We start from the raw sequence: 23,218 nt of genomic DNA, 5'->3' as shown, positions 1-23,218 counted from the left end.
TACCCGGCGCAACACAATGCTTTTTATCGATGCTTGCACGAGTGTTACCAGTTTTACGAAATGCGAAGCCAGCGCCATTTTGAAGCGTGCAGAGCGTGCAAGAAGACGAAACCGTAGGAGGAAGTGAAACTCTTCTGCCATTATTTCGTATTTTCTTTGAATTTTAAGCATTTTGGAGGACTGAGGTATTTGTTAGAAGATGTCGTACAGCGGAGGGCCTCCAGAGATTGAGGGCATGACATCCCTGAAGGTAGATAATCTTACATATCGCACGAAAGTCGAAGACCTCCGTAAAGTTTTTTCCAACTACGGAGATGTAGGCGACGTGTATATTCCACGTGATCGCTACACAAAAGAGAGCAGGGGTTTTGCGTTTGTTCGATACTACGACAAACGCGATGCTGAGGATGCGATGGATTGCATGGACGGAGCTGCGCTGGATGGGAGAGATTTGAGGGTTCAGATGGCCCGGTATGGTCGCCCGAGTACGGACTACAAACGGCCCCAGCGAAGCCGCTACGGAGGAGGGGATCGATACAATGACCGGGGCGGCGGAGGAGGACGCTACGGTGGCGGTGGTGGACGCCGTGGAGGAAGGTAAAACAAAAAATTCAAAAAGACTATGGACAGTCAGAGAGAGAGTCCCCCTGGATTCCCTCTATTTTACTTTTGATTTTGACCTGAGAATGTGCCAGGACATTCTTGCGAAAAAGGAGGAAGATATAAAATTAACTGTTTAATAAATTCCTGGCACAAAAAACACAACTTTTTTTTTTTTAATTCGTTATGTCTTTTTTATAATTTTCTGCAGTAAATTGTTATCTAATACACCAATCAATTACAATGTTTTCATGAGCTACTCCTTTTTGGTAATATGAGTGAAAAAAGAGGTGACAGAAGTAGGATGCAGAAAAAAGTTAAACTTAAGTTAAAATCCTGTATTTTGCTGTTTTTTTTAAATCATGACATAAAAAGTATTGTTTCTTTAGGCCCTACCTTGTTTTGTTTCCGTGGTCCAATGAGATTTTTGTTTTGGTAACAAAATGAGTGAAAAGTGGCATATGACAATTTCAAACACCAAATTCGCTTGCCTGTTTTTTCACTTGTTTCTATTTATTTGATGACCGAACGAATTAGAAATCATGAGGTAGATATTGCAAAGAAAAAAGTGAAATACTGTCTGTACTTTTGTGTGGGAACGTAGGAATAAAAGCAGTCTGTTTCCCTTTTTTTCCCTCACAGTTCCTTTGACAATATTGTGCACAATCAACAATCGTGCATGTCAACCCAGTGGTGCAGTTTTCCTTAAGAGCGATTTTTCTTACATATCATATAGGCCTTGGCCTTTTGTGATTTTTCTCGATGGAAACAAACTGTCACTGACATTTGTTGGAGAACCTGGATGGATGAAATTTGTAACTATTGCATGATCTTTGCAATGTGCCTCGCTATTTACCACAGTGGGAAATGTGAGTGTACTGAAACTGTTTGTTTTGTGATAACTTCTTGTACAGGTCCCGATCACGATCCTTTTCCCCTCGCCGCTCTCCAAGACGATCATCACCCCCACGCCGTCGAAGACGAAGGACGCCATCACGCTCAAGGAGCCGCTCCCACAGCCATAGTCGGCGATCTCACAGCCACAGCCGCCGATCACACAGCCACAGTCGCCGATCCCACAGTCATGGTCGTCGCTCCCACAGCCATCGCTCCCACAGCCCTGTGAGACGATCTCGTTCACCCATCAAGCGAAGCCCAAGCAGAAGTCGTTCTCGGTCAGGATCCAAGTCACCGAGACAGAGGATTCACTCCCACTCACGCTCTCGCTCCCCCTCTGGATCCATCAAAGGAGAATAGAAACCATTGAGTGGATAAAGTCACAAGAGAGCCTCCTTTCTGCATCATCTTGAGCATTGATGCCGACTCAAAGGTCAAAATGATAGATTGTTTTCTTTTTAATTTCCATTGCATGTTAATTCACAAAATAATCGCGAAGGACTATTTGTTATTGTTTTTTATTGTTTAGTATAGAAAAAAAAAATCAAAAATAGAACTGCTTTTACACTTGTTTTGTATACACAGAATTGGATTGTGATATGTTTCTGTAAAGAACACTGTTCACAGAAAACAACTGGATAGTAAATGTGGCATTTTTAATCATGTTTTTTTAGTATGCCGCATCAAGTATCACCGCAGGTTAAGCAGATATTAATATGAAAGTCAGTCACTTATATCACTTTTGTTTTGTATTTTTAATTTGCAATTCACCTGTGCTTTATAATCTATTATGTTTACATTTGAAATCTACTTTGAAAACTACTTTTGAGGTTAGAATTGGTTTTAAGCAAATGCACTAACTGGATCAACGCTAACTAGACACTATCTTAAGAATGAATTAAACAGGTTACAAGACTGCGGAATTTCAATTTATTTCATGATTTTTGTACAGACATTGGGGCGTAATATTCTCTTGTTTTTGTGTCATTACAATGTTTTTTAAACACTTAAAAAGGACTTGGCAAATGTAACTACTATTTTGTTATTTTTTAGATTTACACATATCCCTTGTACAGCATGTGTTTTGCTTAGAATTTCTTTAAAAAAAACTTCATTCCAGCGGTAAAGGTTTTCTCCAAGTTAGTTTTATAACTTTACTGTACCATATGCCTGAATCTGCAAATATGACTTTGGCAAGTACATTGATACTCGATGGGAAATACTTCTGTAGCTAATCGTATAAAGGCAGTGTTTGTAATTGGGCTAAATTTTTTAAAGGATTTGTGTAATTGTGTGTGTATATCAAGTAGATCAAACAAATTTCACATTTATGCCACTGTAGTTGCTCAAAGCGTATGACATTTGAAAACTCCAATTTTATAACAAATATCGAGCACAGAAGATTTATGCTGTTTGAAAATGAGTTACCAGCCGAAAATACCTTACAAAACTAGATTGTTGGCAGCTGAACCCCTACTTATAATTGTTCAAGAATTAGTGTTTTATGTAATTACTCCCAATATACAAACAGGCGACTACATGTAAGCAACTACATGTATAATTAACTTAAAACTTACAGGGGCTGTGTCGCCGTGAGCAAAACAGGCCTGTGTCTGCACATGAGCCCAGGTTGGACTCCTCCGTTGCAGACAACGCGACGGAGTCCAGGGTATAAAGGTCCCAAACCATTGCGAACAAAGTTTTAACTGTTTTTAAAAATATTTCTACCTAACTCAGGAATCTGAACTTTTACTCACAAGTTCCTTGTAGTTGGAACTCCAAGCCCACATTATTTAAAATTGTTGAATTTTCTGCTTTGGTGTTAATATTTTGTGAAAAGAAAATTGAAACTGGCGTTTTCCATTCCCACAACGTGTACTAACTTACTTCCGTGTAAACACTTTCTTGCACTGATCACTTGCGGTCTACTATTTGCAGCCAAATCGCCGTCATCCAACCACTAAGCCGATGAATAATAGTCAGTGAGCAATTTACACCTACCCAGTTGACGGCGAATATTGGCAAGATAATGCACTGTACTCCAAGCCATGCGCATTTGGGCTGACACTATCAATTGGTACATGATGATCACATCGCCAGTGCAGAACTTCGACATATTTTCAGAAATAATTTCTTCCATGGATATATTTGTTAGCTGTGAACTCGTTGAGAATATAGTGAGGGACACTATGAATATATGAACGGAATTTCAGCTGACGTCCTACCTGGGCTAACACTCACCCAGTTACTGCACGCGCACATGTTCTTCATCGGGAGGAAGGGCACGTGTGTGCAGTTACTTAGTTAGAGTTCGTAATTCAATGTGCAGCCACACGCCTGCTTTGATTATGATGACAAAGCCAATTTAAGTACAAGCCAGAGTAGTTTGACAAGTCTGTAAACTTTTTCTCAAATTAAGTAACAAACACTCTTTCCCACATTGTTTATTACACTGTAGAGTAATGAATTTAATGGTTGTGTTTTCTTGTGTATTGTTTCCCAATTAAAAAGTCAAGTGTTTCTGTATATTCTAACATGCCATTTCCTCTGTTGTTTTCTTGCTAATAGGAAGCAGTTACCTGATAAAGCAGTAATGCAGTTAATAATAAAGTCATGCAGTGTATCGCCATCAGGCAGTGCAGTAAGGCAGAGTTGCTGGTCGATTACTGTAGCCGAGATAGCGGTCTCTTAGCAGTTTAAGGTGCCCGCAGTGGCAGTGTTAGCTGTTGCAGGAATGGCGATATGCTGATTAAATTATCCTGTAGCGAGCTGAGATTAGCGAGCTGAGATTAGTCTTGGTGTTGGCGGGAGGCAGTTTGCGGGGGAGTGGAAGGCTTGGTAGAGGTCTTCAGCTGTGCCTCATGGTACTCACCTGAAGACGTCTTGCGGATGACGTGGTGGTGAGAGGGGCTGCCAAGGTGTTTCCTGTACTGAAACACCTGGTTTTAAAGCCATGCTGTGATGGGGGTTCATGGAGGATGCAGTCTCAGTCTGTACTCTATAGTCAGTTTGGAGGGTGGTTGGTGTGCTGAGAATACATGTAGGTGTTGGGTGAGCAGTGCTGTTCAGAAATGGTGGGTGCATTCAATGATTAGAGAGATGAGTTTTTCAGTTTTTCTGGTCTAGAGACTGAGCAAGAAAAAGAACCCCCCCCCCAAAAAAAAAAAAAATAATAATAATAATAATAATGCTTTTGTACATGTAAGTATGTGCTATCACTGGTGCTGGTGATAACCCCCCAAAAACAAGCAGAAGAAAGATGCATAACCCCCCCCCCCCCAAAAAAAAAAACAAAAAAAAAAACATGCAGAAGAAAGATGCATCTACAAATGCTTTGATTTTGAAGATGATAGTACTGTTCTTGGCAATATTTCCTACAGGGCAAACAAAAGTGTGCAAAAAAATTGTCCCTTAAAATTCTCTTTTTATTACAAACTGAAATCTTTACATAAGAACTTCTGCAAAGTTCCAGACAAAACCGAAGAGTTGTAGTTTTCTCAAAATTTGACAATCCCAAGTTTACGATTTAACTTGCAGTTTTGTAAAATTTGAGAATTCTTGGTTCTTAATCTGTGCATGTAAGTGGATTATTTTTAGTTCTGTCGTACATGTTTTAGTGTTTGTGTTTGTTCATCTTGTATTGTTTGTTTGCTTTAGGCAAGTTTTGGGGTTGTTTTTTTCTGGAGTGTTGTGTGGGGTTTTGCTTGTACGTAGGTAAATTGCTTTTGTTCTTCCTCTGTTCGAGGAATGTTATCATGTGCCTGCGATTTGTCAAGATGTTTCCCTATTCCAGGAATCTATATTGATCTCCCTGCGCCTTTGGTTTTTTGAAAGAGGTTAAAGTGCTAGCACAGAGATAGAGACTTTGGTCCTTTATATGTCCAAACCTATAGATATCCATTTAAAATGTAAGTTCCTGTAAACAAGCCACTTCGGAGTTCCAGCTGCGCATGTCTGTTACTGCTGACAACGCATGATGTCTATCTCCAATAACCTTTTGACATTACCAGCGGGTATTGTCAAAAGGTTACGGGAGATAGACAAAATCCGTTGTCAGCAGCAACAGGCTTGTGCCACCGACATTCCGAAGTGGCTTATTAAGGAAGTTTTATCTTCACATAAAGACGAGGTTGTAGCCAGGATTTGGGAAAAAGGGGGTCGAAATTTGCTGGGAAAATTTGCCTGGGTGTCCAAATTGTTCACTTGAAATACATTTACAGGGAGTCCAAATTTAAAACAGGTAGCCCAAAAGACACAAAGACACCCCTCTGGCTATCACTTTGCACAAAGAGGAAATTTAAAATTCAAGTTGAATTTTTTCATACAATCTTGTCTCTGCCTTTAAAAAAATCTTCAACCGCCAACGAATTATCAACTGTGTTTAGGATATACAATACCAGAATCAATATGTTTTTTTCTAGGCTCTTTTCAAGGTTTTACCGAGCGCCTCGCGAAATGACTACACCTGTTCTTTTGGGCCTTGTTCTTTCCTGAAACCGACTCAACTCCTGGGGAGTATGCAGCACCGGCAGCCAATTAGTGCACATGTTGATAATGATTCACATCAACACATCTACACCCTCGCAGGTACTTGTCATATCCTGGATGATAAGAAGCAATTCTTATTAAAATCACTGGACACCTTTGGTAATTGTCAAAGACCAGTATTCTCCCTTGGTGTATCTCAACATGCATAAAATAACAAACCCGTGAAAACTTGAGCTTAATAGGTTGTCGAAGTTGCGGGAGAATGATGAAAGAAAAAACACTGTGGTGCACAAGTTGTGTGCTTTCAGATGCTTGAATTCGAGGCCTCAGCTGAGGTCTCTAATTCAATTTTAATACTTTAGTGAGAAATGATTTATTTCTCAAAAACTACAGTTATTACCAGTAGTGTCCACTTGAGGTGTCTTTTCCAAGAACACAGAGTGTCATGATCGGGATTTGAACCCACAACTCTCATGACTTGGTCACCGTGGCCCAAATTCATGGCTCTGCCACCACAGGCAAAGAATCTGCATATTTAATGGATAAGCACAGAATTTTTGCTTGTCCACTTGCATACTGCTTGTTACTAGGCATTCTGCGCTTACACAGCTATTGTAGAAACTTTGGGGGTGGGGGGGGGGGGCGGGCAACCCTCTGGGTACATGTACGTCACTGTGCATTATGTATCGACATGCCTTTGTTAATTAATTTTTGTCAACAGCCTTTCAGTGGACTCTTCCGGTGTGAATAATCTGCCAAAATGAAATAAGTAAGTATAAGGCAAAGGAGTGGACTACAAAGACTCGTAGGTTTATTTATTTTTTTTTTTTTTTTTACAAATACTGGATGGAACGAAGCATCAGTCTTGAAAGACAGAGGTCTTTTTATTTTGAACAAAACCTCTTGCTGCTTTGGCTAATTACTCTGGGAATTTACTGTTTCTGACGATACAAAAATTCACTTGTATGACTTGTTCTTACTTTACTTGACTTGTGAATGAACTAAATGTACATGTATATACACATACAAAATGTTAATATTGGACATCTTTGTTTTCATCAAGTTACAGTACATAAATAGACCAAAAACAATACATGTACAATGGAAAGCTTAAAAGTTAAATGGCTGGATAAATGCCTACAAAACATGATTTGTTAAGTGTTTTTTAAAGAGTCGTGGTGCAATAAAAGAAGACAACAGAAATGTTCTGTGTCAAAGATTGTATTTATTTTGAGTGATTAAGACCGCCTTGTTTCAGGAACAAAGACTTACAAAGACTTACAAAGACTTAAACGAGTGAGGGAGGTGTCGGTTTCTTGAATACTTCAAGAAGTATAGGGTAGTGGGGGACAATAATGGCATAATTAAGGTAGAGTCTTTAAATATAGAGGGGAGGGGGTTTGCTATTATGTTCAAAGATACGAGAGGCTTATTATTTAATGCAACGCCTCCCCCATGTCCCCTCAGTTCAATGTTTATTGTAAGAAGGTGGGTGTTATGCAACTATTTTTCGGGTGGGGATCAGAGTGGGTAACGTAATTGAACCCTCTTCCACTATAAACTATCTTTGAAGGCGGCTGAAGGGTGATTTCCTCGTTTTGTGGTGCCTCTCAAAAAATTAAAGCATTAGCATAAATATGGAGGGGAGAGGGTGCGCAGTTCTGTTCAAAGATTCGAGAGGGTAACAATTTCCTCGCCCCCTTTCCCCGGATTAATTTTTTGTAACATGAAGCAAGGGGGACAGCTTGGTCATTTTAAGCCCCCTCCCCCTCTCCAAAAAGGTTGGTGCTATATAACTATCTTTCGGGTGTTATGAGAGGGAAAATTGCCCCCCTCCCCCCTTCTTGGCTGTCTCATTCGAAATACAAAGTTCCTCTTTCAGAAAAATTAATGGTCGACATAGATTGCGCCCTCTTGCTCGCAAAAAAATTAAACTTGCTCACGTCAAAAGAGGGCGCTCACGTTTGTTTACGGTAATTATTCAGCTGACAATTCCACGCCCACTGCTGATGGCATGTGCACACACATCATGCGGACATGTGCAGTGCGCGGCAGACTTGGTTTCTAATTTCTGTGTGCTTGTCAAAATAAGTGTTAAGTCGGCATTGCAGAAGTCACTAACGACTGGCTGGCAGGTGGCAACTTAGTAAGACGATGGAGGATAAACCAGTGCTTGACTGGAATGACTTCTGTGGTGGCTCACTGTTTTGGGTAAGTATTAACATTTTGTTTTTGCCGACTTTGTCTTTCTTCTGACAACAATTGAATTAAACTTTGTATGATTTGGTCCGAGGTCAACTCGACCTGAAGTAAACTTTCACTGCGTGTTGGTCCTCCAAGAGCAACATGGTCGGTGGCTGGCATTTTGCCTCGCAATACATGTACATCCAAGGAAGACATGGAAATGTATACATTACATGTGTACTGAGGATAACAAGTCAAATCAAAGCATGCATTAAATTTAATAATTGCAGTTAAAATTTAAGAGTGAGAATACTGGTCTTTAAGTTTAAAGTCACCTGGAAATAGAATTTTTCTTTCTTTCAAATATAAGACTGAGAGTATATGCTTACGAACAATAAAACAATTTTTTTAGTAATTGTTTGTCACGATTTATATGTTTAAAAAATATATAAAGTTGTTTGGGGGGCTGACTCCGCCTACCCCTTTTGTGATGTCAATCGAGGCAGACTTTGCCTGCAATGCGTATTGTAAACACACGTGCAAAGTACATGTACGTCCAAGTCGTGAGTTGGTACATTTCAAAAAGTGTTTTTCTGCATTAAGCAGCAATACACCTGGTCAGCATTGAAAAGTACAAACTCACGACTTGGTCTGTACATTAGTACTTTGCAATTGTGTTTACTCTAACCATTACAGGCAAAGTCTGCCTCGATTGACGTCACGAACAGCGCCCTCTCGGGTCGGGGTCTACTCTTAAATTTGTAAATAACATAAGAACTGATTTTTTAAAACCTTGGTTTTATAACTGTTTATTCACATTCCACTCATCAAAACACATATATTAGTGACAAAAGCTTTATTTTGAAAAAATACCACTTCCAGGTGACTTTAAATTAACATTAAATAAAGTACATCAACTTGCAAGAATTGGTCACTTGGTGACAGTGAGCGACTCCAACCAGCCCATGCCCATGCAGCGAACACCTCAGCATGGCACATGCAGGTAGCACATATGTACATAGGTAGCCACAGGCACGATGTACAGCAGTTGAGTTGAATTGAACACAACCTTGAAATCCATCCAAATTCTCCATAGGTTAAAGCCATTATACACTTTCGGTAAACAGTATTGTCCAAGTCCCACACTTCGTGTATCACAACTTATATATAAAATAATAATCCTGTGGAAATTTAGGCTCAATCGGACATCGGAGTCGGGAGAAAATAACAGGAAAACCCACTTCTGTTTTCGCGCGTTTCGCCGTGTCATGACATGTGTTTATAACAAATCCGTAATTCTCGCTAACGAGAATTTATATTGTTTTACCGTTTTCTCAAAAAGTAAAGCATTTCATGGACTAATATTTCAAAAGAAGTCTTTCACCATTACTTTCTGAAAACCCTGTAAATTATTTGTAAATCTGTGAACTTTTTTTTTTTTCTCTGTACCGAAAGGGTCCAAAGGGTCCGATTGAGCCTAAATTTCCACAGGATTGTTATTTTATATAAGTTGTGATACACGAAGTGTGGGACTTGGACAATACTGTTTACCGAAAGTGTATAATGGCTTTAAAGCCATTATACACTTTTGGTACAGAAAAAAAAAAAGTTCACAGATTTACATATAATTTACAGGGTTTACAGAAAGTAATGGTGAAAGACTTCTTTTGAAATATTATTCCATGAAATGCTTTACTTTTTGAGAAAACATTTAAACAATATCATTATTCTTGTATCGAGAACTACAAATTAATTTTAAACACATGTCATGGCCTGGCGAAATGTGTGGAAACAAGGGTGGGTTTTCCCGTTATTTACTCCCGACTTCGATGACCGATTGAGCCTTAATTTACACAGGTTTGTTATTTTATATATATAGGTTGTGATACACGAAGTGTTGGCCTTGGACAATACTGTTTACCGAAAGTGTCCAATGGCTTTAAACCAAGCAGACAGTGACCGAACAAATTTAATTCTACAAAATTAGAAAAATTGCCTATTGCCTTTGTTGCCTCTGTGAAGCAGAAGACATCAGTGCGATAAAAGGACCATGCCTTTTGCTTGATCCATCATAATCACATGGCCACGACCCTGCCAAAGTATTCACTGTAAATTACAAATCCAGGAGTTGATAATTATGTAAAACAGAAGGCCAAGGATGAAAATGTTGAGTTGTTACAAAGTCAATGTTCATTATTGGAAGTTTACCAAGCCATAAACTTTCAATAAAAAACACTACTACTCTTACAAGTGTTAGGCCAATACACTTGTTTAGTTGTGCGTTTATTGACCCAAGGCTAAAATTATTCGGAGGACTTAAGCCGGCCAGCACTCCATCGACGGTTGAACAATGAAACATGTAGGCTCCTACTACTTATTTCAAGTAACACATAAACAATAAGCAATTTTTATATTTTTTTAATGATTTGTTCTTGCCCTATTTTAGAAATGAACATTTCTGCTTCCCTACTGGCATTAATTTTACTGTAGTGTTGGATGTGTAATCAAATATATTTAAACAAGTTCAATGAATAAACAAAATTAAAAGACTAATACAATTTCTTTTTTAATAAACAGAATTGAATGTTAACCAATTAGACTGAAAGTCAACATTTGAACAAGACCACTGGACTTGTCTAGTCTTGAGTTTACTGGCCCAATGTTAGAATCACTGGCCTCTGGCTTGTCATCCAGTGTAAGTTTTTAGCCATACAAAAAAACACAATTTCTTTCAAGAAGAGATTGTTGCAGTACATGGCAGCTAACTGCAAACTAATAAGCTCAACTTCTGCATGCTTCCAGGCTTCAAATCCTTACTTATTGTTAAATGTATATCACCAATCACCAGGCCAGTGGTCTTACTCTGAACGCTTATCCTTGAGGAATACTTTAAAACTGTTTGATCCCTTGTTGAGAGTGCTTCTGTTTTTTTGTTATTTTTGTTGAGGGGGGGGGGGGGGGGGGGTGGTTGCAAGAAAAATGCCCTTGTGTAAACAATAGTATATGCAGCAGGACTAACTGTACACAATGCTACAATACAAACACACCATGCAATGAAGCTGTGCTAAGTCTATAAACTTTATCTTTGACCGAGCGAAAACATAAACCCTCAGCCTGTCCCTTGGTTATTATTACTGTGTGAACTTGAGTCGCTGACTCTCATGGGTCAATTGGTGCACAATGCTTGATTGAAAACCTCTGTTTATATTTAGTCCTTCTTGTGTTACAAGTCAAAGGTAAACTGACCAGATTGCCTAAAGATAGCATGTTTGGCAGATGCCTTGTTTAAAAAAATATTATGGAATTTGTTGAGATTGTTATTATTGTGTGAACTTTACTCTGACTTTCAGATACAGTCTATGTATAGATGAAGTGCTGAACAACGCTTGTTTGGCAACTGCTGTTTATAGTAACCAGTCTTGTATTGAATTAAAGGAACACGTTGCCTTTGATCGGACGAGTTGGTCTATAACAAGCGTTTGTAACCATTTTTTAAAAATGCATATGGTTGGAAAGATGTTTTAAAAGTAGAATACAATGATCCACACAGTTTGCTTCGAAATTGCGTGGTTTTCCTTTTACTGTGCGAACTAACACGGTCGGCCAAATTGGCCGACTGTGCTAGTCGACGAGGTAAAAGGAAAACTGCGCAATTTCGAGGCATGTTTCTGTGGATCATTGTATTCTACTTTTACAACATCTTTCTAACCATATGCATTTTATAAAAATGGTTTCAAACACTTCAAAGACCAACTCGACCGATCAAAGGCAACGTGTTCCTTTAATATTTCAATGTTGGGTCAACCGTTAGTAGAACGGCTGACGCTTTACCAACTGAGCCATCCAGCCAAAATGTTTGTTGTCTCCCTGTATTGTGTACTTTTTGGATACTTTTGTTTGGTTTTGTCAGTCGGAAGCCATAGGCCTCCCTAAAAAAGGTGATGCACTGTAACAGTAAATGGAAATGAAGGAAATGGGTCATTGTGCCAGAGCGTCATCACTTTCACAATAAAATATGCTACTACCCTCAAATCTAACACCATGATAATCCTTTTTGTAAGGTTACAAGGTTTTTTATCAATGGTGAAGGCTTCCTCCATGGTTGTTGGGCCTCAGGCATGTCAGGACCTGCTATTTGGCACACATGCATCTAGCTGTTAGGGCCCAGTCAGTGTAGTCAACGTATGAAAAAAAAAAAAATATTGAATCAATGGCCTCTATACACTTAAAGTCACCTGGAAGTGGTATTTTTTTTAAATAAAGCTTTTGTCACTAAAGTATATGTTTTTATGAGAGGAATGTGAATGAAAAGTTAACTAAGGTTTAAAAATATTAGTTTTGATTGTATTTACAAATTTACGAGTAGGCCCCGACCCAAGAGCGCTGTTCGTGACGTAATTCAAGGCAAAATTTCAAGAGAAAATTTGTAGTCAGGCCCCCGTACATTACGTCTGGGAACATGGCACATCAAAACAAATTTAGACACGATTTTACACACATACGTACATTGAAACTTGAACATGTTGCACGCCTAGTGGTTTTTACAAAAGCTATTGCTGCTATTTTTATTTAACTATGCGACTTTTTAGTGACCAAATGGGTTGTAAGATGTGGGTCTGCCTAGGTATTATTATAGAAATACGGCCACAGAGCAGACTGCATGCACGCACTATGGCTGCTGTATAATGTGCGAACGGTCACATACATGTATGACCTGCACGCACGGTGAATCGCATACGGTACCAACAAAAAATCGTGTCACTTGGCAAAAGCTAAAAACATACCCTCAAAGTTCAAACTTACCCGAATTTTTTCACGTTTAGCAAATGCTCCTCTGGGTTCGTCACGTCTTTCAGATACCTTCTTCGACTTCCCACTAGCTGGAAAAATTGTTGGGACGGCGTCGTGTTTAAGAATGGCTCTTCTCATCATGTCAACGAGTGGTGTATCCCGGATTCAAAGCACGACGGCTCGAAGTGTTCGCTGCATAGCGCTGAAAAAGACGTTGGACCGGACCACTTTGCTCTAGTTAATCTGACTTTCGCAGCCCACAACCGCCTATACTTGGGATCTGCAGGAAACAGATGAAGACTGACCCCATCTTTAGTTGTTTTGCTGCATCCAGCAGCAATACACCTGGTCGGCATTGCCGGAAAAATGCCAGAAGAAAAACCTTTTTCGCAGCGTACAAACTCACGTCTTAGAATTACATGTACTTTTGCACGTGTGTTTATCTACGCATCGAGGGGGGTCTATGTTTGATCGAGGCAAAGTCTTCCTTTTCCTACGTCACAAAAGGGGTAGGCGTAGTCAACCCCCCAAGCACTTAATTAATTTTTTTAACATTTAAATCGTGACAAACAATTACTCAAAAAATTGTTTTATTGTTAATAAACATATACTCTTATGTTTAAAAGAAAAAAAATCCTATTTCCAGGTGCCTTTAAGAACAAAGTACCTCAAATGAACTGGTTAGTTAGATCAAAGGTCTCCAATACCAGTAGTTTTTAATGTTTTTTTCTGGCTTAGACAAACAACTTTGTAGTTTATTATAATCACAGGAATGAAATTGAAGACGTTTGCCTGCTGGGTATTTCTTTTGAGGTTTCATAATATAAGTAACATTGCAAATAACTGAATTTCGATTTTCAGTTGATTTCTTTTAACCCACCCACCCATATTTTTTTTTTTTACACTGACTTTTCTGAATGATACCTTACAAAATTGCCTTACCCTGTTTACTACTGCCATGGTACATGTAAATGCAGTCCTCTATCCACAACTTAATCAATTATGGTTTACCATCCAGTCTCAACATGGCCCTTTCTCTATGATCTCATAACCCTTGTTGTACAAACAGATGAGGCAAACATGTCAACAAACGATTCTGTCCATCATTTATTGTGAAAACAATCTCTCAAGTTGAACTCCAACCTCATTCATCTTGCATATATCACCTTCTCACCCTAGCCTTCAGTCACATGATAAAAAGAGAGGCAGTGAGTGTTGACATCTAGCATTTCTGTACTTGATAGCAATAAAGGGCCATCCAAAGTTTATAACAGTTTCGCGACCATAAAAAGCAGGGAGGAGTAGACTCGCACAGGCTGAACTCAATCATAAGATGTCAGAGATTGGTTACCCTTAGACACTAAATAACTTGAGGAGAGTTCTGGACTAGTCATGTGGCTGGGTATACTTCACGGAGGCAGCGAAGGCAACTGCCTCCAATTACCCCCCAAGTTATTGCCTTAGTGCCCTTGAAATGTTAAAGTATTTCCTATAAGGGTACCCTTTACAAAAGAGAAAATGCCTTGGTGCCCCTCGCTCTTATTCAAAAACAAAGCATACAGGCATGACAGGCCTGAAGTCGTCAATGTTTGATGAGATGATAGCACTCGGACTCTCGCAACACTGGTGATGTTCTTAATGTTCTTATGCTTAAAACCACAAAGTCATGTTTTCCTATTCCCATGCAGAAATTAACCTTCCCATAATGCCTACTATAATTGTTATTATTATTATTGGTTTATTAAAAGACATTCAAACATCGCAGCTACAAGCTGAATTGAGTTTAAAATACAGAGATTCATAAAAAATAGAAATGTTAAAAACATTAGAATGTTATAATGACTTAGGAATGACAAAAAAACAATCAAACTTTTGTTTTCTTTCAACACAATTTGCCCTTTTTTCATTAACTTTTCTTTTCATCTTCGTGTGAGACTAATGTGGCAGTACTATTAACCACAAATTGATTATGATGATGCTTTGAAAAACAGATGCAAACATAATGAAGAGAGATCAACAATTTCAATTTAGAGCATCCACAATGTGTATGAAGAGAATACAATATAGTTTGCCCAGTTGTAGGACACTTCTAAATTCTAGCAACCATTGATGACCCAGACAACCTCTCTCGTTGCACCAGCTGTGCTTGCCTCTAAAACACCATTCAAAAAAGCTGTATTTTGTTGGGGATTTAGCTGTTGCAATATGTAACTGCTTACCAATCAAAAGGACTTGTTTTGAGTTGGTCAAAGGCCTTGCGCATCAACCCTAGCAGAGTTTTTTTCAAAGGCTAAATGGAAACATAATACACATACATGTACGTTAGCGTAACAGAAGCAGTCAGGTGGAAATGCAGTGAAAACAAACACAAAATCAGAATTCAGGTTTTTGGCAGCCGAACAACATGAAAAAGAGCACTGTATCAAAAAGATTCCATTAGTTGATATGGCACTTGCTATTGTACTCTGCAGGCATGTGAGATTTCCTGTTTTAAGCTGATTCCTATTTTTGGGTTTCGATTTCCTCTCTTTTTCTTCACTTTACAAAAGTATACGCTAGGAATATTATCTTTTCTACTTTTTTCTTGCCTGGTTTTCTCTTTTCCTCTTCTAATGGATAGTTACTCACATGCCTGTCTCTATTAATTTTCACTCAAGTGTCACACAATTCAGTTTTTCTTTCTCTTTATACTTCTTTTGTAGGATCCGACTCTATTGAATTCCAGCAGTCCCGACCTGACCCCCTGCTTCCAGGAAACAGTGCTGTCATGGCTCCCACTACTCTACCTCTGGCTGGCTCTGCCTTTCTATCTCTACTACATGAGAACGTACGACAAAGGATGCATTCAGGTGTCTCTACTTCACAGAGTCAAAATGGTAAACAGCCCCAAATGCTACAAGCCTATTTATCCCCCCTGCTGGCACATTCATTTGATTTTCAGTAAGCTATGCGTTAGATGCACTGGACAGTGGCAGTTTTGGTAATTATTCAAAATAATTGCTTGTATAAAATTTTGCTTGGTAACAAGCAATGGAGAGCTATTGATAGTATAAAACATTGTAGTTTTTGAGAAAGAGGTAATTTGTCACTCAAATAATATTAAAAGACTTCAGGCCTGAAGCCTTTTTTACGTATCTGAAAGCACATAAATTTGTGCTACAAGGTGTTCTTTTTTGCCACAGAGTTGACAGAGTAGGAAAGAGGACTCTTGAGGGTGCTACTGTGCCCTGTGAACAACAATAATTAGAGATTTAAATAGTGCAATTTCCAAAAAAGCTGTCAACCGCACATTACATCTAGAAGTATTAAAAACATAACATAAAAAATGTGTCACTTTGAACATGATAAATTTGATCACTAAACTAAATGGTGCAAGATGTTAAATTTTCATCGAGGATAAAGAATATATTATTATTTTTTTTAGCCATACACCGATGTGTGCTAGCACTGTATACTCAGTACTTTCGCGAGTCCTGTGAAAAAATATCACCAGCTTGTCATTTAGGTGGGATATGAACCCACGACCCTGCAATTCTAGAGCAGTGTCTTACCAGCTTAGACTACTGAAGTTGCCCGGTAGCTAGAGGCAGTTTGAATCCTAATGTTTGAATCACATAGGATTCGAACTGCCTCTAGCAACCGGGCAGCCTCAGTAGTCTAGTTGGTAAGACACTGAAAGGGTTAAGGATATATATAAAAAAAGAGCCAGAAATATGCCTAGGCAACGCTACACTCTGATATATGAAGCTGTGAACTATGTATAGCCTACCAATAAATTGTACACAGCCTCCTTGTTAAAGGGTCTTCAGACTCTATACATTGGGTTTTTGGAACCTTTCAAATTTTCTATCCTATATAAATGTAGATTACAATAAAACTAACTCATGAAAATTTCACTTATATATAAAATATTCAATTTCGATTTTCGCATAACTGCATTATTTCAAAGATTTAAAGTTTCTCAAAAATGCATTATAGTACCCAAAGCTGCTGTACTTCTTTCCAGGAGAGTTTTTTATTGACATTGATTTTCTGAGTCATTACTAAATGTACTACAGACTCTTTAAAACACTCTTTTAAAGCATCTGAAGGCTACCTGTTGACATCAGTGTTTAACAGTATGAAACATGGTTTCAGTTTATTGAAAAAAACTCATAGTCTTTTGGGCAGGTTCCTTTGAACACCACAGTCATATTTGACTCAGTCAAGATTGTAATTCGGGTAATTGTCATATCAGTCATATCTGGAGACATACACTTAATGCCATGGGTTTCTCCCTGTCTAACAAATTCAATTTTGTCTTTATTAATTACAATCTGGTACTGTACGGAGCCATCAAAAGTATCACGAAAGGCTGGAATGGTCTCGCTAGTTTTTCCTTCGATGCGTATCTGATCTTCATTACCGCCCAGTTCTAAAACAAACAAGAAAACAATGACATGGGTCTGTAGGCAAGGTATTTTGTGTTTTGGGTTCGAATCCTGTTCGTAACAGCTGTGCTTCTGAACAAGACACAGGACAACTGCCGAAAGTTCTTGCAATTGATTTACCTTATAGCTTGGTGAGCTACATGTACTTGACAGTACAGCAGGCTGTATACATCGTACTCAAGAAGGGAATGATTTTGGCCAGCAATTTTGCATAGCAAAATAATTAGACTGAACTTTGTCGTGCACACTGAATGCTAATGATGATATTTGATAGCAACTGGTTTCTACCATCATTATCTTCAAACGGTGTGAGTTTAATGTAACTCTGTGGACATTGTGTTTAGTGTCGTACAGAAGTACCCAGACCCTTTAAAGCAATACTAACTTACCAACAGTGCAGAGGCTCTTATTTTGTATGTTTAATGCCATCATCACCACCTTATCATACTGGTACACGTTGGTTGAGCTATGGAGTGTATAGTCAAATCTTGTAGGGTAGGACTGAAATGATTTTCCAATTGACGGAATGCTCAGTCCTTTCTTATTTGTTAAGGGCAGGGACAGATTTTCGCAAGGTGGCGTAGTGTGACTGGGCTCCGTCCCTAGTGAGTGTGAAACAAACATACATGTTTAACATTCAAATATTGGAGGTTCAAGGCCCGCTCCAGTCAATTTTCTTTGATCAATCTTAAGTTGTTTCAAACTATAGGGGTCCAGTCAGTTTCCCTTGTGGTTTATTACTGGATATTGTTCTGATATGATAAGTGAAATCTTTGGAAGTTTTTTACGTCGAAAAGCGCATAAGGTTTGTGAAAATCTGAGCAGGGAGAAAAAGCACAAAATAAGCAAAAAAAGTGTAACAAACAAAATGGACGTATAAAAAAAAACCAAGTCACTTGCCCAACAAGGCTTGTGGTTTATAACTTTGTATCATAAAAGTCACATTCCCTTAAGGTTTAACACTCGCTGCCGCTGCCCAGGCTGTTTCATAAATTTGGGTGTGATTCCTGTACTCCTGTAACTGGCTACACGGCAGCTAATGGTTGAATGGCCTTAGGGTGGCACCCCCTCAAGACAATGACAAAATAGGGAGACAACCAACATAGGGTTATGTAGATACAGCGTCGGCACAGTAGGTTGTTGGTTGAAGTCGCACTCCCGAACATTTGTCTTCGTTCAACCCAAAATCATTTAAGAATTTACCCATTCAGTTTTCCTTGTGGCTTATAGATTGAAAACAGAAGGAGAGACAAATATAATGATCATATTCAAAATAAAACAAAGGATTGAGTTTAATTAGTATCATGTGTAATCCACCTGTCATAAAGACCTTGTAAAACGCAGATGCAAGTAACTGTAAGTGTGCTCTTTTTAATTAAAAGAAAATTACAAACCACTCTTTGAGGTAACTTGATGTTGACCCGACTTTGTTGCCTCTTCTGTAAGGAGATATTAAAGGAAACAAAGCGTTGTTTATTTAAACAAAATAGTTTTTAAAATCATCAATCAAAACAAGGTTGCAAAAATATCATGACCAGTTGAGCCCAAATTGTCACAGACTTGGTTTTTTTTTATGCATACGTTGGGACACACCAAGTGCTTATGGTCTTTGACAATTTATTTATTTGTTTATTTATTTGTTCATTTAGGCTTTAAAAGCATCAAAAACACACACTCAGCAACATTAACAAGAAATGTATGATTTAAAAACATTAGGAAAACAATTAGAGACATCAAAAAGCAAACTGAAGCCTACATGTAGGGATCGCCCAAAAGCATACCAAATTACTACCAAAGGAGCAACCCCTTTACATGTAGGTATAAAAATAAGACAAAAAAACAAGCAATCAAAAAGAGGGACATTTTGAGTACCAAAGTGTCCTGTGCCTTTAAGGCAAATGTGATAATTGTCCTCTTACAATCTTACATGTATATAATGCTTGTTCATAATGAAAGATTTTCTCCATTTGAATCTGGTCTTGCACAAAAATCTTTGGTCTGGTTAAAGGAACACGTTGCCTTGGGTAAATTCTCTACTTTTAAAACATCTTTCCATCCATATGCATTTTATAAAAAAACGGTTACAAACGCTGTTGTTTTGACCAACTCGTCCGATCCAAGGCAACGGTGTTCCTTTAATGTTTTGTAGATTTTCCCAAACAAAATTTGAACCCTGCAAAAAAGCTGCCGTACCATTGATGCAGTCTTTTTTCTTCCAACCTTCTGGATGACCCTCCTCACCAAATGTTACTTCATGAGGCTTTGCCTGTCGCTTGGTGTTAACCCCACCGGGACGAAACTCTGTGCAGTCACACAGGTTCTCCTGTGGTAGAACCTTTAAAGATGGTTTACCCTTGATAGAATTAGGTTCCTCGCCGACATAACATACACAGGCATCGGCTGTAAGTTTAAAAGGGAACTTTTTTTAAAAGACTTTTATCAGTAAGTAGGATTTGAAACTTTGCATGGTGGAAATACGATATGGGAAGGTTTGCGGTAACATCATGTAATGACTATCTCTGATGAGTTTGGGTGGTTCTGAAAAGAACCGTTGGTTTCAACTTGACGTTTCGATCAGTATGCTCTGTTCGTCTACTGGAGAAAGACTTTTATCAGTATTCAAATACTTAAACACTCTGAGAAAATGCAAGGCTGACTTATGATTTTATCCAACTTCAGCAAATTTTTGACAAATCAGCAAGATTTTATCAAACTTTCTTTTTGTATTATTTCTACCCTTCCAACAAAGTTATTAGGAATAAAACAATCAAGCGTTTCCAAACATTAAAAGTATACATTCCCTTAAAAGAAGCGCATTATTGTCTTACCTTCCATTGCGATTGAAGCAACCAGTATACACACAAGAATTAAATCGTGGTACATCATGGCAATTGTGATGCTCCAGCTTGTAAAGGTTGATAAACAATTCAAAGATTTGTGCGTTGATTTATTTTCTAAACCATAGCTTTGAATGTGTGCACCAGTATTTCAAGAAACTTTGTCATTTTACTCAAAAAAATCATCAAAGACAGATTTAAATAATTTGTTTGCCAACCACTCTTGGTTGCAGTAGGCCTACTGACAACCTAATTTGAAATGAGAATTTTATCAGACCTATAAGCCGCAAATAGGCGAGCAACTGCGTGTGGACCAATAAGGATGACAGCTACTGTAAACAATCGCTTCCAGCACAACAGAAAACTAGCATGGCGCCCAATTAGATTCTGTCAAAAGACGCTACGAAAACAACGCTCTGTGAACCCAGCCTGGTTTAGCAGAAAACTTTGCACTAAGCAAAACTCATTGAAATTTAGGAAGCACCAGTCCTTAGATAATATCCTGTTAGATAATATTATCACGGGTATCTGTATTTCTGTCTGCTTAGCAGAATTCATTTGTGCTTACTGCATGTCTGTGAGCATGCAGCTACGTTAATTGACAACAGCTCTTGTCCAGATATCAATTTTGATTATTAGTGTCATTCAAACAGGGGCCTTGGGTGATAACAAAACATACACTGAATGGTACTTTCGATGATGGGTGACAGCAGCGTACCTTGTGTAAATACCTCTCCATAAACAAGAGTGACTAAAATTTATGAAACAGTTGGTTGTTAGTTTGTTAAAGGGAACATATATGTACCTTTGTTTTGTTTTTTTAACCTTTTGATTGTTTCAAACCTCTATAAATGTAGGTGTCAATAAAACTAACCTGTGAAAATTTCATTTCAAAAAGTGGTTGTGGTTTTGAGATATCACTGAAAATCTGGAGTGATTTAGTCCACGCAGGAAGGATATAATAATTCATAATTGGAATACACAATCTGTGAAATTTTGGGAGATAAAAAACTACTGTACTTCTAACTGTCTTTGTATGTTTTAAGATTATACAATGTGATATTATTATGGGGGGAAAGGGAAAAAGTTAATTTTTTGCTATTAATTTTAGGAATCGTTTTCAAACATACACCAATTCCCTTTATAAGCCTTGTGGGTTTTTGAACAATCCATTACTCCATTATTATCCAGGGTTCATTGTAGAGGATTGATGACCTGCAGAAATTATTATAAGTGACAAAAACCCAAGTACACAAAAGCTAAGCCTTCATGACCTTGAGTGTAACAAACCATATTTACAATTGTAAACTTTTGTTGTTGTGAACATGCCACTTTGATGTGACTGATACGCTCTGTTTCTTTTCTATTTATCCTACAGCTACTCGGTGCGCTATTGATTATTGTCCCCCTGGTTGATGTTAGCTTCACTGTAGCCCAGGTCTTCATACAGAAGCAGCAGAGTGCTCCAGTATACTTAGTAACACCGGCTCTTATTTCATTAACCATGGTATGTCAGGAGCACGGTGGGCGGTGCTGATGGGCCAGCCAAGGGGTTGATTTCACAAAGAGTTAAGATTGATCTTAACTTTGTATCAATCTTAAATATTGCTTAGCAAAGTTTGATGTCACAATACAAATCACTATGGCAAACAACTCATCTTAAGTTAAGATAAATCTTTATGTAGGCCTTTTTGTGTAATCGACCCCAGCACTCACAATGTTAGCCCAGCACTCTGAGCAAAATACATTGTGCAACCAAGCACAGATTTCCACTGTGCATTGATCTGAGACACAGCTAATGTGTCAAATGTCACAGAGAAAGATCACAGTCAAAAAAACATTTCAACTTCAATTCAATTAGGTTTAATATTGCCAAACTCCATCAAAACTGCTGAAATCATGGACACCTTCAAATGTATATTATGGGGGTCCAGGGATAATGAATATAATCTATTTTTTACTCGTACACCGATGTGTATTAGGTACTGCACTTTCCCATACACTGTACACAAAATTCCACAGGTAAATCACTCAGGTGGGATTCGAACCCACGATTTTTGCAATGCTAGACCAGTGAGCTAGCCAGGTGGCTAGAGGCACTTTGAATCCTATGTATTTGTACAGTTTGATTACAACAAACATTCAGATGTTTTGACCATCACATTGTAAACTAAAATCTTGAAAAATTTAGTAACACATTATACCAAAGTAGGACTGTGAGGGTTAGGGCCTCCAAGTATTATTAATTAAGTTATTATTAATACTTTTTGTTTCCTCTAGATCTTAGTGTTCTTTCTGATCCACACTGAGCGGATTAAAGGGATCCACTCATCGGGCGTTCTCTTTGTCTTCTGGTTCTTGTTTGTGATTTGTGGCATCGTGGAATTCCGCTCTAAAATCATCTTTGCCGTTGAAGAGGTACGCATCTATACAATGTTGTTGATAAACTTTTTTTTTCTTCAGTTAAACAAAGACAAATTTACTAGAGTAGGACTTATGAGATGTTAAATTTTGCATTTGGGATAACAAATATTAATTGGTTATACTTTTGCTCCAGGTGTAAGAGCACTGTATACTAAGTACTTTCCCAAGTTCTGTGAAAAACAAATCCCAGGCATATTACTCGGGTGGGATTCCAAGCAACGACCTTTGCCAATCTACATGTAGAGCAGATGTCTAATTCACTAGACACTGAGATTGCCCAGGAGCTAAAGGCAGTTTGACTAGAGCAGGACTTGAACCAATGACCTGCGGATTATTGTGCGAGCACTCTACCAACTTAGCTACTTGAATCTAGCCCTAATGTTAGAGTCTCCCAATTAGTCGAGATCTTTGTTTGGGGTGCCAGTCAGAACCCATACAACCCTTAACTGCCGTGAAGCCAGGGATCACACCCAAGTTTACCTGGGAAGAGGCAGCCAGGGGATCATCATTGCCAGATATGACTTTTTGTTTTAATTATCAAGTTATAAACCAAACAGGAAACTGACT

At 38.4% G+C, this 23,218-nt stretch overlaps 2 protein-coding genes across 4 annotated transcripts in view; both read left to right on the top strand.

Annotated features, from left to right (window-relative positions):
* The first annotated feature begins 46 nt into the window (after window positions 1-46).
* LOC139944103 (uncharacterized) lies at window positions 47-7,179 on the top strand. Of its 3 annotated transcripts, XR_011786918.1 has the most exons (5): window positions 47-597; window positions 1,515-1,930; window positions 4,066-4,571; window positions 5,919-6,084; window positions 6,707-7,179. XR_011786918.1 is itself a non-coding variant. In XM_071941057.1 (2 exons), exons 1-2 carry the CDS (start codon window positions 200-202, stop codon window positions 1,855-1,857), a joined length of 741 nt encoding a protein of 246 aa, XP_071797158.1. In that variant the 5' UTR covers window positions 47-199; the 3' UTR covers window positions 1,858-4,031. The 3 variants fall into 3 exon arrangements, 1 of the variants encoding a protein (XP_071797158.1); XR_011786917.1 differs by having other exon boundaries at window positions 5,919-7,179; XM_071941057.1 differs by lacking the exons at window positions 4,066-4,571; window positions 5,919-6,084; window positions 6,707-7,179 and having other exon boundaries at window positions 1,515-4,031.
* Window positions 7,180-8,022: 843 nt separating this feature from the next.
* The window catches only part of LOC139944690 (multidrug resistance-associated protein 1-like), a 40,713-nt gene continuing 25,517 nt past the window's right edge, over window positions 8,023-23,218 (top strand). Inside the window, exons 1-4 of the mRNA XM_071941763.1 lie at window positions 8,023-8,196; window positions 15,663-15,836; window positions 21,606-21,734; window positions 22,508-22,645. Coding sequence (XP_071797864.1) covers window positions 8,140-8,196; window positions 15,663-15,836; window positions 21,606-21,734; window positions 22,508-22,645 — 498 coding nt within the window. The 5' untranslated portion in view covers window positions 8,023-8,139. The remainder of the gene's footprint in view (window positions 8,197-15,662; window positions 15,837-21,605; window positions 21,735-22,507; window positions 22,646-23,218) is intronic.

Source organism: Asterias amurensis, chromosome 11 (genome assembly GCF_032118995.1).
Source record: "Asterias amurensis chromosome 11, ASM3211899v1".
NCBI lineage: Eukaryota > Metazoa > Echinodermata > Asteroidea > Forcipulatida > Asteriidae > Asterias > Asterias amurensis.
The sequence above is the reverse complement of the archived record's forward strand: the minus strand, read 5'-3'. Positions and strand labels throughout refer to the sequence as shown.

Coding starts and splice junctions, on each gene's coding strand:
- LOC139944103 (XM_071941057.1), top strand. CDS start 200: ATGTCGTACAGCGGAGGGCCTCCAGAGATTGAGGGCATGACATCCCTG. Junction 598..1,514: donor GGTGGACGCCGTGGAGGAAG/GTAAAACAAAAA, acceptor CTTCTTGTACAG/GTCCCGATCACGATCCTTTT.